General features: G+C 40.0%; 1 protein-coding gene across 1 annotated transcript in view; it reads right to left on the reverse strand.

The window, feature by feature from the left end:
• The window catches only part of LOC132817391 (contactin-associated protein-like 5), an 899316-nt gene that overhangs the window by 321563 nt on the left and 560651 nt on the right, over positions 1-17102 (reverse strand). The window contains exons 14-16 of the mRNA XM_060827811.1: positions 16145-16301; positions 5404-5531; positions 297-467 (exon numbers count right to left, since the gene is read on the reverse strand). Coding sequence (XP_060683794.1) covers positions 297-467; positions 5404-5531; positions 16145-16301 — 456 coding nt within the window. The remainder of the gene's footprint in view (positions 1-296; positions 468-5403; positions 5532-16144; positions 16302-17102) is intronic.

Raw genomic sequence — 17102 nt, forward strand, 5'->3', positions numbered from 1 at the left:
TTCAGCTCTGCTCTCTCCCTGTTCCTTGCTTCACTAGCATGTGGCACAGGCAACAAGCCAGAGATAACAACTCTGTTTGTTCTAGCTCTAAGCCTCCACCCTAGTTCCCTAATTGTTGCCTTCAATCCTCCTCACCTTTCTTCCTACTTATGCAAGCTTTCTGATACTGTGAATACTGATACTTTCTGATGCATTCCTATTCATTTTGCCTTACTCCTGTATGAAGACAGTTTTAACAAGGCTAAAGACTGTACTTTTCTACATTCAACATCCCACATAAATGCCTCCTTACTTACAGTTCAGCTCAATTCTTATGAAGTCCTTAATTCCAAGATTCTCCAGGAAAACGCCTGAGGAAGCTGTCGTTTTGAAGAAAAATGAAATATCCGCACTGAGCTCACCGTGGAAGGTGGGGAAGTGGAGATAGAAAGATTCAGTGTTGAATGATGCCGCATTCCAGTAATGTCCTGGACAAGCAAAAAAGAAGTTTAAAATTTGGGGATTTTAAATAAATATTTAATTATGACTTGGAAGCTGTTTTAATTGTTTGCTTGCTCCTGTTCTCTTCTCTCCTAAACCGAACCTTTCACATCTTTAGGATGTCTTAAAGCATGTTGCAACCCATGAAGTTCTTGTTTCTTTTGAAGTGTGGTTACTGTTGTAATGTAAGAAACTATTGTAAAGGATTTAAAGGGGACAGTGTGGGAAGTGAAGTTCGGGTGGTAGAGCAGCTAAATCTTACTGAATGACAAAGCAGGTGTGAAAAATTCAAGGTGAGAGACAAAAAAAAAATTGCAGATGTTGGAATCCAAAGTAGACAAGCAGGAGGTTGGGAGAACACAGCAAGGCAGGCAGCATCAGGAGGTGGAGAAGTCAATGTTTCCGGTGTAACCCTGAAATGTTGACTTTTCCACCTCCGGATACTGACTGGCTTGATGTGAAAAATCCAAGGCCTTTTCCTACCCTGTTCTTACCTTTTTATGGAACACAGTATCCAAATTACACAGCATTTTCTTATGGCCCTTGATTACAGGGAAAGCTTCAAAACAAACATTGTCTTTCACTGACAAAAATAGAAATTGCTGGGAAAGCTCACAGGTCTGGCAGCATCTTTAGAGAGGAATCAGAGTTAACATTTCTGGTTGAGTGACCCATCCTCAGAACCACTTCCTAGTTTGGGGAAGGGTCACTCGACCGGAAAGGTTAACTCAGAACTCAGCCCCAGATGCTGCCAGACCTGCTGCGCTTTTCCAGCAATCTCTGTTTTTGTCTCTGATTTACAGCATCCACAATTCTTTCAGTTTTTATTGTCTTCTCCTGCATCGCTAACGTGATCTGAAATTTTAAAGACAGACCAAGCTACAAAGTTGGATAACAAGTCTTCTTATCACCTTTTCTCGACATTTCGGTGAGCAATTTCCCCTGCACTGCACCTTTGACCTCCTGCTGAGAAAATTATACTACTGACTCTCCTTATCATTTCAGTCATCTGGTATGGAGCAAACATTGACAGAGTTCTGTTTTCAGCTGCTAGCAATGTTTAACCACTTCGAATGGCTTTCCTATTTCACAATGAAGTCATTTGTATTCATGTAACTACTTTGCACCCACAAGCCCTAAGCCCTCACCTTGCTGTGTTGTTCTTGCTCAGCAGGAAAGTGCTGCACACATCTGAATGACCAGTCACTTATTCTCTCTGAGGCTGCAGGAAGATCTGTGTGATACTCATGGGAAGAGGGCTAAAATCAGAGGGGAAATGGCTAATCTCCATCTTCACTAGCTTATAGGAGGACACCACTGGCTTCAAGAGGATAGGCAGATCAAGAATCTGTACTGTTGGCAAGGCAACAATTTGCCCACCTATTGCTTGCACCATTTATCCTCCTTTGAGCGCTCAACCTGGCACTGAAGTGTGTTGGCAACCAGCTGCTGCTGTCTCGCATTTCTCTGCCAATTGACCTTTTATCTTGCTAGGTATTTCTTCACTGGCTGTAGCAATCAGGTATTCCAACCAAAACACTCCTTGTGTGCATTCAGCGCCAGTCTCAGAGAAATCCAGCACTGATGTATCCAAGTGTGAGGTACATAACAGTGAAAGACAAATGATACAAGGTGGCACACAATAAATCATAGGATTCTCGAAAGCATAAAGAGTGACAGATGAACCTTGTCAACACATCCCTGAAGGAAGTTGGATAGAGAAGATGGTCAAGAAGGCATATGTGATGCTTTCATTCACTGGCCAAAGCCTTGATGATAAGAGGAGGAGTTTATGCCATTACTGTAGAGAATTCTAATTAGGGCACAGCCAGAATAATGCCTACTGTTCTGGTCACAACATCACAGAAAGGTTGTGATAGCACAAGAGGATACGGTTTACAAGGATGCTTCCAAAGATGAAGGATTTTAGTTAATTAGTAAAGGCTGGGGTTGTTTTCCCTTAAACTGAAAAAATGAGATTTAATCGACACACATGGAATTCTGACAAACCTAATTAAAGTCAATCAGAAGGACATAATTCCTTTGACTGAGATATCAATCGCCATCATCACCATCATCATTGAATCATACAATCCCTACAATGTGAAAGCAGGCCATTCGGCCCATCGAGTTCACACTGCCCCTTCAAAGAGCATACCACCAGCCCCACATCCCCACCCAGCATTTCCCATGGCTAATCCACTCAGCTTGCACATCCCTGGACACCATGGGCAACTTTGCATAGCCAGTCTACCTAGCATGCATGTCTCTGGACTCCAATGATCCCTTGCAATACTAATGAAGAGGCATAGATATAAAGAAATTCATCATAAGATTAAAAGAAGGTTCAGTAGCAACTTTTAACTCTCACAATGATGGTGTCTAGAACTCACTGATAAATCGGGTAATGGAGGCAGAAACTCTAAACACTTGAAGCTCTATAACTTTCAAGACTCCAGGCAAAAGTAGAAGATGGGATTAGCTGGGCAGCAGCTCGGACAGGAAGGTTAATGTGCTGTAAGTTTTGTAAAATTCTGTGTTTATAATCAATGATGACATTTGAACACTTTGGATTGTTATCCTGTTATAGGTACAAAGTGTTGAATACTTTCTTCATGCTTAATTATATGTAGCAAAATATATTCAGAGTTTGAAAAATAGATACTGATAAGAAGCAATAGGACAAGTTCAGTTTTAGAGACGTTATCAAACAGGAAATTAACATGAGGCATTGTTGACTACTATCAACAGTTTATGAACTGTCATGAATCTGTAACAAAAACTGAAATTGCTGGAAAAGCTCAGCAAGTCTGGCAGCATCTGTGGAGAGAAATCAGAGTTAATGTTTCAGGTCCAGTGACTCTTCCTCAGTACTGATGGTAACTAGGCAAAAGATAGTCTTTGTACAGAGGATCAGGTGGGGCCAGGGAGAGGAGAAAAACATTGGTGGAGATAATCCCAAAGAGAGAGAAAGGTAGTTGGACAGATAAAGGATGGATGAAGGTCAGCCTGGGAGAATGGATAGATACTAATGAGAATGAATAATGGGGTGGGTATAACAGCAGTCAAGAGTGTGTTGCTAGAAAAGCACAGCAGGTCAGGCAGCATCTGAGGAGCAGCAAAATTGATATTTCGGGCAAAAGCCCTTCATCAGGAAAGAGTCTGGGAGTCTCAGGGTGGAGAGATAAATGAGAGTGGGGGTGGGGCTCGGGGGAAGGTAGTTGAGAGTGCAATAGGTGGATGGAGGTATGGGTAAAGGTGATAAATCAGAGTGGAGGGTGGAGTGGATAGGTGGGAAGGAAGATGGACAGGTGGGACAAGTCATTAGGATGATGCTGAGCTGGAAGTTTGGAACTGGGGTAAGGGGTGGGGGAGGATAGTGAGAAAACTGATGAAGTCCACATTGATGCCATGAGGTTGGAGTGTCCCGAGGGGGAAAATGAGGTGTTCTTCCTCCAGGCATCAGGTGGTAAGGGAATGGCGATGGAGGAAGCCCAGGGCCTGCTTGTCCTTGGTAGAGTGGGAGGGGGAGTTCACGGGACACCACACCAATCATCCCCACCGCCCCGTGGCAAAACACTTCAATTCCCACTCCCACTCTGCCAAGGACACACAGGTCCTGGGCCTTCGCCTTGCCACCCCCTAACCACCCAATGCCTGGAGGAAGAACACCTCATCTTTCGCCTAGGGACCCTCTAACCCCATGGTATCAGTACGGACTTCATTAGTTTCCTCATTTCAGTTCCAACCTTCCAGATCAGCACCATCCTCATGACCCATCCCATCAGTCCAGCTTCCTTCCCACCTATCTACTCCACCCTTCCCTCTGACCAATCACCTTTACACCCACCTCGATCCACCTATCTCGCTCTCAGCTACCTCCCCGCGAGCTCACCCCCCTCATATTTATATCTCAACCCCCGATGCTGCCAGCATCATTCCTGATGAAGAGCTTTTGCCCGAAACTTCAATTTTCCTGCTCCTCGGACGCTGCATGATCTGCTGTCCTTTTCCAGCACCACATCCTTGACCCGAGGCTCCAGCATCTGCAGTAGTCACTTTCGCCCTGTGTATAATAGCAGACCATGTCACAGCAAGGCCTGGTTTGTGGGGTTGGAAATAAAAATTGTTGAACTTGATTTTGAGTCCAGAAGGCTATAGAGTTCTCAAGCAGAAGATGAGGTGCTATTCTTCAAGCTTGCACTGAGCAATGCTGGAGCACTGCAGCAAGCCTGAGACAGAGATGTTGACCAGGGAACAGGGCGGTGTATTGAAGTGGCAGGTGACTGGAATCTCAGGGTCATTTTTGGCTGACAGAATCTAGGAGGTGTTCTGTGAAGTGATCACCCAGTCTGTGCTTTGTTTCCCCAATGTAGAGGAAACAACACGGTGAGCAGTGAATCCAGTAGACTTAATTGAGTGAAGTGCTGATTCACTTGGAAAGTGTGTTTGGGGCATTGGATGGTGAGGAGGGAGGAAGTAAACAGGCAGATGTTTTACAATCTGCAACTGCATAGCAAATGCAATGGGAGCATGAGGATGTGTTGGGAGTAAAGGAGGAGTGGACCATGGTGTCCCAGAGGGAACAGTCCTTGTGGACAACTGACAATGAAGGGGAGGGGAATATATGTCTGGTGGAGGCATCCGTGGAAGGTAACGGAAACGGCAGCTTATGATCCTCTGGATGTGGATGCTGGTGGGATGGTAGGTGAGGACAAGGGATACCCTATCACCATTATGGGAGGGAGGAGAGGGGTGAGGGCTGAAGTGCAGAAGATGGGTCAAAAACTGCTGAGGGCCCTGTCAATTATTGCGCTGGGAAATCCTCGGTTGAGGAAGAACATAGACATTTTGGAAGCTCCCTTTGTTGAAGTTGGCATCATCAGAACAGAATCTGTTCCGGAAATAAAAATTGAGACTTACTGTCACCATAGCAACGAAGTGGTCCAACCCTATAGGCAGCTTCTGAATGTGTTCTGTCTGTGTCCCCAATAACAATCTGCGTTACAGGTAAATCATCTTTGTACGAAAGATGTCCTGTGTCATTAGCCCTGCCAATAAGTAGAATGGGACAAATATATTTCAATTAAAGATACATCAATATCAATAACACAAGCGGGATCAGATTTAGCAGTGACTGTAAAAATAGTGAAACAGAAGAGTCACTTATTACAGAAATGATCTGACATTCATTGTCATTGTCCTGAATGTAAGTTAATATCTTCCAATTTTTTTGAACAAGAGACAAAACATCAAAAACATGACAGTAAGTTCAAAATATACCTACCTTCCCTTGTATTTGTTATGGCCTGTGTGTTGATAAAACAACATAAATGCAGACAGTGTAAATAAAATAATGAGTTTCGAGATCTGTATTTTTATGGATTGGACCATGCAGTTGTAGACTTTAAAATGCATTTAAAGACAAGTTAGAAGTAAGACTTTTTAGTAACTTTCACAATTAAAAACATGTATACTTTCCAATCTTAGTTAAATGAGGTACTGAGTAATCTTTGCGTAAAGAAATACAAAAGTATATCTCAGATAAAAAGAAAGATGAGTTCTTCTGAACGGGTTGAGAGTTGCATCAATAAAGGTTGAGATATAACTGATTTTATAAATTAATTTATGAATATGTTTATTCACATACTATAGACATTTACCTAATGATATATCTATTTATTAATGCCCCAGATTTGAGCTATAGTGCGAGGCTGAATAGACTGGGACTATTTTCCCTAGGCTGAGGGGTGACCTTTTAGAGGCTTATAAAGTCATGAAGGACATAGGTAGTGTGAATAAACAAGGTATCTTTCCCAGGGGTGGGAGAATCCAAAACTAGAGAGAATTGGTTTAAGGTTTGAAAGGAAATATTAAAAAGAGATCTAAGGGGCAACATTTTCATGCAGAGGGTGATGCATATATGGAATAACTGACAGAGGAAGTGGTGGAGGCTGGTACAATTCCAACATTTCAAGGCATCTGGACAGGTATATGAATAGGAAGGGTTTGGCGGGATATGGGCCAAATGCTGACAAATGGGACAAGATTTATTTAGGATATCTGGTCGGCAAGGATGGATAGAACTGAAGGGTCTGTTTCTGTGCTGTATATCTCGCTAACTTGATGACTCCGATAGAATAATAATTAAGTCATATGCAGAAAATTAAGTAGAAGTTGAAATGGCATAAACAAACTTTTTAAACAGTGGTTTTAAAAATAAAGGGACTTTTTTGTAATCATAATGGAGAAATTTAATATTTCACAAATATGAAATTAGCTTTTCAGGGCTATGCAGTTATTGTTTGGTAATAATTGTGAACCTGTTGCACTTTTAGAATCCCAGTTGCATGTCATTCAACACCATGTGTTTTCAAGATTTTCAGAAAGAATTGCAGCATAAGAGGGCAAGTTTTTCTTGTTAGTTCAATGATTACAAATTGATCACAAACCTGGGTGTTTACCAGAACAATTTATGAGAAGGTTAAAATTCCTGTTAGAAAATTCTAGATTTTCAGGTTTAATGATACACCTGCAGGCTCCATGCGTTTCTCTCAATTTCAATACTGCACTGAAGACAAACTATGACAGTTTGTTGTGGTCACGATTGTTAAATTCTGAACTGCTAACCTGAATAAACAAAGATGTCTTATTTAGTGGAATTACCTGAACTTTCTGGAAAACAGTTGTACACCCACTTGTTAATTTGTTAATACCCGAGCTGGAAGTGATTTGAGTTGCTGTGAACTTCCAGCATGTAGACCAGGCCTCACCTTTGCTTCACATAAAAACAAAATACTGCAGATACTGGAAAGCTGGAGCAAAAAGGAGAAACTCAGCAGCTGTAGCAGAATCTGAGCAGAGAAAAAAAATGATTTGCCTCTTTTTAAGAACTGAACCAGTTCAGAAGAAGAGCACAGCAGACCAAAAACTCTAACTCTGCTTCTCTCTGAATATCGGTTTGCTCGCTGATCTGGAAGGTTCATTTCCCGACGTTTCATCACCCTACTAGGTAACATCTTCAGTGGGCCTCCAGGCGAAGCACTGCTGCTGATTACTGCTTTCTATTTATATGCTTGGGTTTCTTTAGGTTTGTGATGTCATTTCCTGTTCTTTTTTCTCAGAGGGTGGTAGATGGGGTCTAACTCGATGTGTTTGTTGATAGAGTTCTGGTTGGAATGCCATGTTTCTAAGAATTCTCATGCATGTCTCTGTTTGGCTTGTCCTTCCTAGGATGGCGAAACGTCTGGAAATGAATCTTCCACTCAGCGAGCAAACCTACATCCAGAACCTCAACCTGAGCTACAAATCTTTTCAAAACATGCTCTGCTTCTCTCTCTAAAGATGTTGACAGACTTATCGAGTTTCTCCAGCCTTCCTGAATTTATTCCTATCATCTACTTTTTAAAATAGTTTTCTTTTCATATTTTGCAGATCTTCTTTATATTTGATTTGAGTTAGGGTGACACAGTGGCTCAAGAGTTCGTACTGCTGCCTCCCAGTGACAGGGACTCTGGTTCAATTCCATCATTGAGTGACTGTCTGTGTGGATTTTGCACATTCTCCCCGTGTCTGTGTGAGTGTCCTCTGGGTGCTCTAGTTTCCTGTCACAATCCAAAAGATATGTAGGTTAGGTGAATTGACCACGCTAAATTCCCCTTAATATCCAGGGATATGTAGGCTAGATGGATTAACCACAGGAAATGCAGGGTAAGGGGGATAGGATCTGGATGGGATGCTCCTCAGAGGATTTATGCATACTCGATGGGCTGAATGGGCTGCTTCCACACTGTAGGGATTCTAAGATAATTACATTGAAATTTAGGTTAAGCACTACAAAATTCTCACTAATTTGTATTAACTTCTGACTTTTGAATCTCACTAAACATATTGAACATCATAGAAGCATACAGCATAATAAAAGACCATTTGGTCAACTGTGTCTTTGGCAGTTCTTTGAAAAATATTACCCATTGGTTTCACTTTTACCTTGCAATCCTGTCAATTTCTCACATTTAAGCACATTCTCAATTTGTTTTTGAAAGCTACTGAGGAATTTGCTTCCGAAAACGTAACAGGCGCTGCATTGAAGGTCATAACAACTAGAGATGCTAGGTTAAGAGTAGATTTACTAGACCTGTACAAAATTAAACACAAATAGAAATTACTCTGGGGTTTGGCAGAGTAGGTAAGGAAGGAAATACTGTTTTCACTGGCAGGAGGGTCAATAACAAGAGAACAAGGATTTAAGATAATTGGCAATAAATCCAGTGGGGATTTTCTTTTTATTTTGGCTCCATTTCCTGTCTGGTTAGATTGAGGTTTCTCCTGTGCTAATTAAGATACTGTCAACAATTTGGCTACCTTTGTTTAAAGGTAAAATATATATATCCTGACAGAATTTGCTTATCTACCGATTGGAAAAATGAAATTCTGTTTCAAGTGTCACAACAGAGGTGTGACAGACAGGAAGAGTGACATGTTTTCCCAATAGCATTCCTCTTGATGAGCCCTAGGGGACTTCATACAAGTCATTTGCGATACATTATTTATCATCAGGGTTACTTATGGAATAAGTCAATTTGTGTTTTTGTTGCAGACAATTGTCAGGGTGCAAGTGATATTTTCAGCTGAATTTTCTTGATTTAAAGGGTTCAGCAATGACTCTGTGGTGACCTATAGGTCAGAAGATTTCAGGTTCAAGCCCCACAAACTCAAGAACAAAACCCAAGATGACACTGAGGGATTCCATCACAACTAAGCTGAGGGTTGGATTTTGCTTCTCTTTTCCAACCTCCACCACTGAATGTTTATAATGGAGTAGGTAAAGAGCTCGTAAAATTCGGAGACTGGCAAGGAAGTGTTCTCACTCATTATTTTTTCTGCTGTGCAGATCTCCAAGGTCCATATGTGGCAGCAGCTCCCAAGTAGCATTGGGACATCGAACCAGCATATGTGGAACCTTCCAGCAGCTGCACAGCTACAGAACGATGCCACTGTACAGCTACAGGGAATATGGATGAAAGTCCATCTTCTGCCCACCCTCTGCCAATCTGTCCGTATAATGCAAAAATTGGGTTGGTGCTAACATTGGTAGCCCCAACACCATTTTAAAACACTCAGTTAAGCTTCCTATTGTGTAAGGGGATGAAGAGCCTGGAGCAATCCTGTGGCAATGTTCACAAAGTGGCAAATCACTGGTTATAAATATCACAGTGTGGGCACAGCTGGTACTTTCTGAATGAAGCATGTGGCAAGGCATACTAAAATGTCAGAGGAGACTAAATTGGCTGTATGGCCTACTTCTCCTCCTTCATCTTATTGTTTAATGGTCTTAATGTGTGATTCTCAAGAACAGCCACAGACATGAGCAATCAGAGTCGTTCAGCACAGAAACAGATCCTTCAGTCCAACTTATCCATGCTGACCAGATGTCCAAAATTAATCTTGTCCCATTCAGAAGATAAATAAGATATTACATTGTATAATTATAAGTCAGAGCCTCATGTATGTTTATCATGTATAATATTAGTTAGTACAAAATACAATAAATAGTGTTGCCTTCTCATCAAGTCTGGATGCAATCTAACAGTGTGGTACCAATCATATGACAACACTTGATACCCACCAACAATATTTAACCAATAAAAATATTGCATTCAAGCCAATGGATTCAATTGTTAAGCTGCCTATACCATAATAATTAGCATGGGAATTGACAGTTTTCTTAAAGTATGAATACATAAAAGGGAGGAGAAATGCAACAAACTTGATGGATTGCCCTGCGTGTTATCCTCCTCCTGCTCCTCCCCAACCAACCCAAACCCACCACTCCCTCGACTGTCTCAATCCACCAAAACTAAGGGAGTCACTTGACTTCAGGAAATATTGAAATTCCTCCCATCGTGTCTGCAGTGTTGGCAGCTCCCTCTGTTCAGTGTTGCTCAGATTCTGGAGCTGCAGGCCAATTTGGTTGCCCAATCACTCTCGAGAGCAGGAATCCCTTGCGTTGAGGGGCAGAAGTCCCACAACTTGTGCTTTCAACTCACAGTCTGGTTCCAGGACAGGTTTCTTTCAGGTGCAATGGCTGCTGGCCAACTTTTGCAACAGCAGGAGTGAGCAACTGGACTGCCTGACATCCAGCCCTAAGTTAATTAAATGCTGTCTTTCATATTAAATGTTGCACCAAGACCCAGTCCAACCTTTGAAGTAAATTAAAATACGCCTTTGCACTGCTTCAAAGGACAGCAGCAGACTTCTCTCCAGTGTTGCAATCAAAACTCATAACCAGCAAATACCACTTAAAACCACATTCAGAGAATCAGCACAGTGCTGTTTTGGGTACCAAGCTGTCTGCAAATGATGTATATTCCAACAATGATCACTTTCCAAAACTGTGACATTGATTGGACAATGCTTTGATATATCCTGAGGGTTTGAACGGTGCTATGTAAATGCAAGATTTCTTTATGTTAGTGCGTATGTCGTTTGATTAAAAGGGACAGATGGGTAGCTATTGTATTGCATAATTTGGTGGAAATGCTGGAGATATTGCTTATAAATTAAGAAAAATGAAACAAATAATTTATGGTACAAAAATATACAACCACATAACAGTTTTGAGTTGGACTTGGCTATTTGGCCCATTGCACCCACTCCATCAATAAGTAAGATCATGGCTGATCTGACTGTAGTCTCCAATTCACTTTTCTGCCTGCCTCCATAATTCTGGACACATCTGTTGATTAGAATTACACTCAAACAGTTTCAAATATATTCAATGACCCAGTCTACACTACTCTCTGTGGAAGAGAATTCTAATAACTATCAGCCATTTGAGAGAACATAAGAAAACTCCTCATCTCATTCTTAAATGGGAGATTGCAATGAATTAATGCCTTTCTAAGCTATGTTCGAGGGAATGCAGTGGTAAGTCAGTGAGGAGGATTGGACACTGTTTGTTACAGCAATGAGCATGGATCCAGGCTGTGTTGCAAGCCTGGTGTCAGCTTTAGAATATCTGCTCAGAGCTGAAGAGGAATTTTCAGTGGGAAGGGGATGATCTATTGATCATGGTCATGAAGCTAGCAACAAGATAAACAGGACAAATAAGGAGATTCTGTGCAGTCAGTAGGTAGTGATAGATGCCAAATTAAGACACAACCTCAAAAGTCGTGATTTGTGCACTATTATTGAAATCATGAGTACATGGGCATAGAACCATTCAGTTTGAAGAGACAAATGTGTGGTTCAAAGACTGATGTAGCAAACAAAATCGGAAATTGTTCAGAGACTCAGCGGGTCTGAAAGCATCTATGGGGAGAAAGCACAATTAAGGTTTCATATCTAGTGGTTTAAAAGGAATCTGGCTAGGTATATAAATAGGAAGGTTTAGATGGATATGGGCCAAATGCTGGAAAGTGGGGCTAGATTAATTTAGAATATCTGGTTGATATGGATGAGTTGGACCAAAGGGTCTGTTACCATGCTGTGCAGCTGTATGACTCTAAACCCTCCTTCAGAACCCTTGTGGGAGTGTTATACAGGCCCCTGACAGTAAGCACACGATTGGAGCCTATTTACTTGGTCTGCCTGTGTTGATTTTCTATCTTTTTAATAATAGATGCTGGTATTTTCACTGTGGCAGACGCAAGACTAGCAAGCATGCTGTTTCGTGCTTTTGGACACTTTCCTTGAATTACGTTTGTAATTTTCCAATCTGCCAGTAGGGAAAATTAATTAGGAATTGAATTTTTTTTAAAAAATGAAAAAGAAGATAAAATTAGAAGTTCAAATATTGTAGAATTTTTTAATACAGTGAATGAATGTGAAATACATTATATAATGTAATGAAACATATTAATATATACTGATTGGATTGCTGTAGTAGTCTCAGCAATAACAAAAAAATTCCTTGGGGTTGGAATGATAGGGTTAAAGCAATGTAGAATATCCCAAATCATGAAAAATATAAAACATTGCCAAATTAATTAAAATAATTCATTATTAATGAGTAAAATCATTAAACATAATGCAATCAAAGCAATTTTTGAACATCATTTAATATAAAAATTATTTGTCATATCTCATTCAATAAATGATCATTCAAAATCAGGACTTTCTTGAACAGTGCACTTGTTCCAGTAGGCATCTAACCCATTATTCATCCAATTTTACTTGACCATGTCTGAATCAGATAATTTAGTTAAATATTTAGCATATTACATGTCATTATATATTAATCATAATACTAAAATAACTACTTAATAAATTTCATTGAAATATTACATGTTAAAACTATTTTGTATAGAATTTAATTGAGTTAAATGCATAATTAATTTCATGTTACTTAGTATGTTATTAATATGGTCAACCAACTAATTTAACTTAGGAAAAATCAAAAACATGACTTTTAAAGTTAACTGGAAGACAAAAAATGCTTGGAATGTATTCAAACCTGGCTATTAAATTATTTTAATCACAAAGCTTTATCAGCAACATGATTATGAAGTATGTTGAGCAAGGGGAGGCATGGTGACTCAGTGGTTAGCACTGCTGCCTCAAAGTGTCAGGGTCCCAGGTTGATTCCAGCCTTGGACGACTGTCTGTGTGGAGTTTGCACATTCTCCCTGTGTCTGCTGGGTTTCCTCTGGGTGCTCCGGTTTCCTTCAGTTGAATTGGCCATGCTAAATTGCCCATAGTGCTAGGTGTATTAGTCAGAGGGAAATGGGTCTGGGTGGGTTACTCTTCAGCAGGTTGGTGTGGACTGGTTGGGCTGAAGGGCCTGTTTCTGCACTGTAGGTAATCTAATCTAATCAAAAACAAATTTCCATTGAAAAATAGAAAGAAATATTTTGTAATTACTCAGAAACTGCTCCTGCTCAGACAAGTGGGGCTTGGGTTCAATTTTGACTGTGCTGTAAGGATTATGAACCTTATACAACTCAATCCAGTAATAGAACCATGTTGATCCTCAGAGACATAATTTATCATAGGGCAGATATTAATTTTTATCTCCGGCATCAATGAATTACAGGCACTCATTTTACTCTCAAAACACGACCACCAAATTCTGGTTCTGCAGTGCACTTCCTTCAGGGACTTGTCTAAATTGCTCAGACCACTTTGTGAGAAACTGAGATAATTAATCATTGGTAGAGTATATTATAGGGAATACGACTGAGGAGACACCGAGAGACATGACAATGAATGCGGCAGTCAACTGTTGACATTTTAACAAGCCACAGCTCCACATGAGGATATTCATTTCTCTGGAAAATGAAGGTCACGACACATGTACCCACAGCAGGATAGAGAGATTGTCACAATTGTGCTCAATTCCTCTCTGGCACTTAGGAGAGAATTGCACAGTAATTCTGTCATTGTTTCCTATTTGGCAATTATCAACTCTTGAAGTGAACATTTCAAAAAACCTGGATTGCTTATCATATTTTGAAATCCTATTTCAGTATCAGCAATGTACAAAGTTCCACCATCAACATTCCCCAGTAAAGAAAAACTCTTCGATCTTCTCACTCCACTCTAATTGAAAACTGTTTTCATGCTTGATCCCAGAGGTAATGGGTGAGATAGGGATATATGATATACACAGAACTCAGACAGTAAAACAGGCCATCTACTCTTACAAGGCGCTACCATATATATATATACATACATAGAATCATAGAGTTATACAGCATGGAAAAAAAGACTCCTCAGTTCAAGTAGTCCAGCTGACCATGTTTCCAAATTAAGTTAGTCCCACTTGTCTGCACTTGGCCCATATCCCTCCAAACATTCTCCTATTCATTTACTTAGCCAAATAACTTTTAAATGTTGTCATTGTACCTAAATCCACCACTTCCTCTGGCAGTTCATTCCACCCATGAATCACTCTCTGCATAAAAACGTTGCCTCTCATGTCCTTTTTAAAGCTTTCTGCTCTCACCATAAAAATATGTAATCTAATTTGAACTTCGCCACCTGAGGGATAAAGATCCCTGCTATTCACTTTTATCTATGCCCTTCATGATTGGGGCACCGCAGTTTATGTTGCATACTTACGTCTTCACTCCCTGGAAAGACCCACCAAACGTCTATTCCTTTCAATTCAGAAAGAAAGAATGAATGATGGTGGGGAAATGGATAGTTCTGCGGGATTCATGAGATGAACACTAAGGACTCTATTGATTTTTTTGATCAAGTCAATCAAAATGAGGTAACAGTTTTGTACAGCAGTGAGTGGTAGTTGTTCTGATTCAGAGCTCAATAAAGTTTGCACATTGAAGAATGGAGCAAATATTATGGTAGAGATTAAAGGTATAATGTTGGTTATGCATATCTATGTGTTTTCCCTGGGCTAGGTGGTCATTTGGGTTACCACCTAATGAAGTTGCGCTTCACCCTTCATTCATACCCCACAGGGAGCTTTCTGTACTTAAGACTGGAAAGTTTTCCATCCAGTCCATTTTCCAATGAAAATATTCTAGTTGACACATATAAATGTCTGATGGGCTTGACGGGGCACAGACTGAGTTTGTTTTTCCCCTGGGCTGGGGAATCTAGAACATGACAGCATAGCCTCAAGATAAGTGGCTGACCATTGAGAATGTGAATGTGCAGAATTGTTTTTTCTACAAGGGATTATGAATCTTTGAAATTCACTATCTGAGATGATTGGGTACACCATCATTGACTATATTTAAGGTGAAGACCAATAGAATCTTAATATGTTAGGGAATCAAGGAATTTGGAGAGTGAACAGGGACATGAAGTTGAAGCCACAATCATATTGCACAGACTCAATGGACCATATGGTCTACTCCTGTCCCTATTTCTTATGTGCTGTGTTCATATTAGATACATTTATAACTCTAAGGCTGTCACAACATATCTTATCACATTTGTCGTTTCAATGTTAAGACATGGACAAGTTATTAAATTTGCAATTACATGTCTAAGTAGTGATTGTGCCAATGCAATGCTGGTTAATCTGCCTGTATTGTTCACAAGACAAAGTATTTCACTGCACCTCAGTACATGTGACAATAAATTCAATTTAATTCAAATATATATCCCAGTGACTGGCTAATTGAATCAAGTATGTCCCTGTGTTTTTTTTCCCAAATAGGCAGAGTTCAAACCATGTTCAACCATCTTGTACTTGCAAAAGTCAAAGCACAACATCTACTGTTAAGTGTGATTCCAAGAGGTGCCCAAATTGGACAGCACTTGCTGAATAACCCAAAGTAGGATAATAGCTACACTAACAACTAATTTATAATAATCAGTTCAGCTTTCAATGTGGTTCATATACACTTAATAAAAGTGACATACATTCATAGACAAGGATTTGTGATAGCAAACAAAGAAATACGTTCAAGACTTCTGCTTATTTGAATTACATGGGAACCTATATTTCTCCATTGCTTTCTCCATGGTGATAATTTGACAAGCTAGAGTTGACTTCCTAACCAAGCGAGATTCTTTTCTTCAGTAGCATGAATTGTTCTTTTTATATGAAATTTGAGATTCTTTCATTAGTTCTGAGGCATGCAAGTTTTGACAACATGTCTCTCCCTCCAGTAATACATTTAAGAGTTATTGTCACTCAAGCAAAACACAATAAGCTGCAGTTATTTTCTCAAATTAAAGTCTAACTTACCATTTATCACTATCAGCGTCACAGTTGCAGTCATAGTTTGTATCTAAACAGTCCCCTGCCAATCCACAGGCACATTTTTGAACTCCTGGCGATGAACCGCCCCAGTAAACTTGCTTTTCATTGGCTCCCCCGATCCACCATGTGAATGGTACACCATCTGAGGGACATACAGTAACAGCCACTATTAGGCATGTTGTGGACTGAAAGTTTTGTTAAGCATTTGCTTCAAGTCATTTTAAAAAGCTAGTTATTCTGAAGATTATTCTGATTTTATCTCTTTTTCAAATCAACATAGGAAAGTGAAATAACTTGAGAAAAGCCCTCTGATCAACTTAAAAGTTCATTTAGCAGAAACAATACAAGGCCACCTCAAGAAATAATTTGATACAGTATTGGTATCACTTCACAGTCTCTCTAATTTTGATGCAAGGTGAAACTTCTAGAAAAGACTTCAAACCATTTTGTAGTTTTTAGTGCTGTGAAGGACCCAAGCCGAAATCACCATTTTAAAACTCACAAGCACTCAGTTGCTGTTGTGTAGACCTCTGTATAAATGTTAACCACTTCCCATGAGAATGATGAACAGCAGCAAAAGCTCAGTGTTCCTCAAACATCTTTTTTTGTGAAAATGAAAGTGACTATGATATGAGTTGTGTCATTTATAAATATTTTAACATCATTTATTTTAGAGTTTGGATTTTTAACAAGTGGCATGCGAATTTGGTCTACGTCTTGAATGGATTTAATGATTATCTTGTAAGTTTCTGGGAACCGATGTGGATTTCTTTAAACACACAGTATAAGGGAGAGAGAGACTCTATGGAGTGCAATGTTTTTTTTTAATTGGGTGAGTTATACATACAAACAAGATAAACAGTGCAGAGTTGAAAATGCGTTGCTGGTTAAAACACAGCAGGTCAGGCAGCATCCAAGGAACAGGAAATTCGACGTTTCGGGC

This window comes from Hemiscyllium ocellatum, chromosome 7 (genome assembly GCF_020745735.1).
Source record: "Hemiscyllium ocellatum isolate sHemOce1 chromosome 7, sHemOce1.pat.X.cur, whole genome shotgun sequence".
Classification (NCBI taxonomy): domain Eukaryota; kingdom Metazoa; phylum Chordata; class Chondrichthyes; order Orectolobiformes; family Hemiscylliidae; genus Hemiscyllium; species Hemiscyllium ocellatum.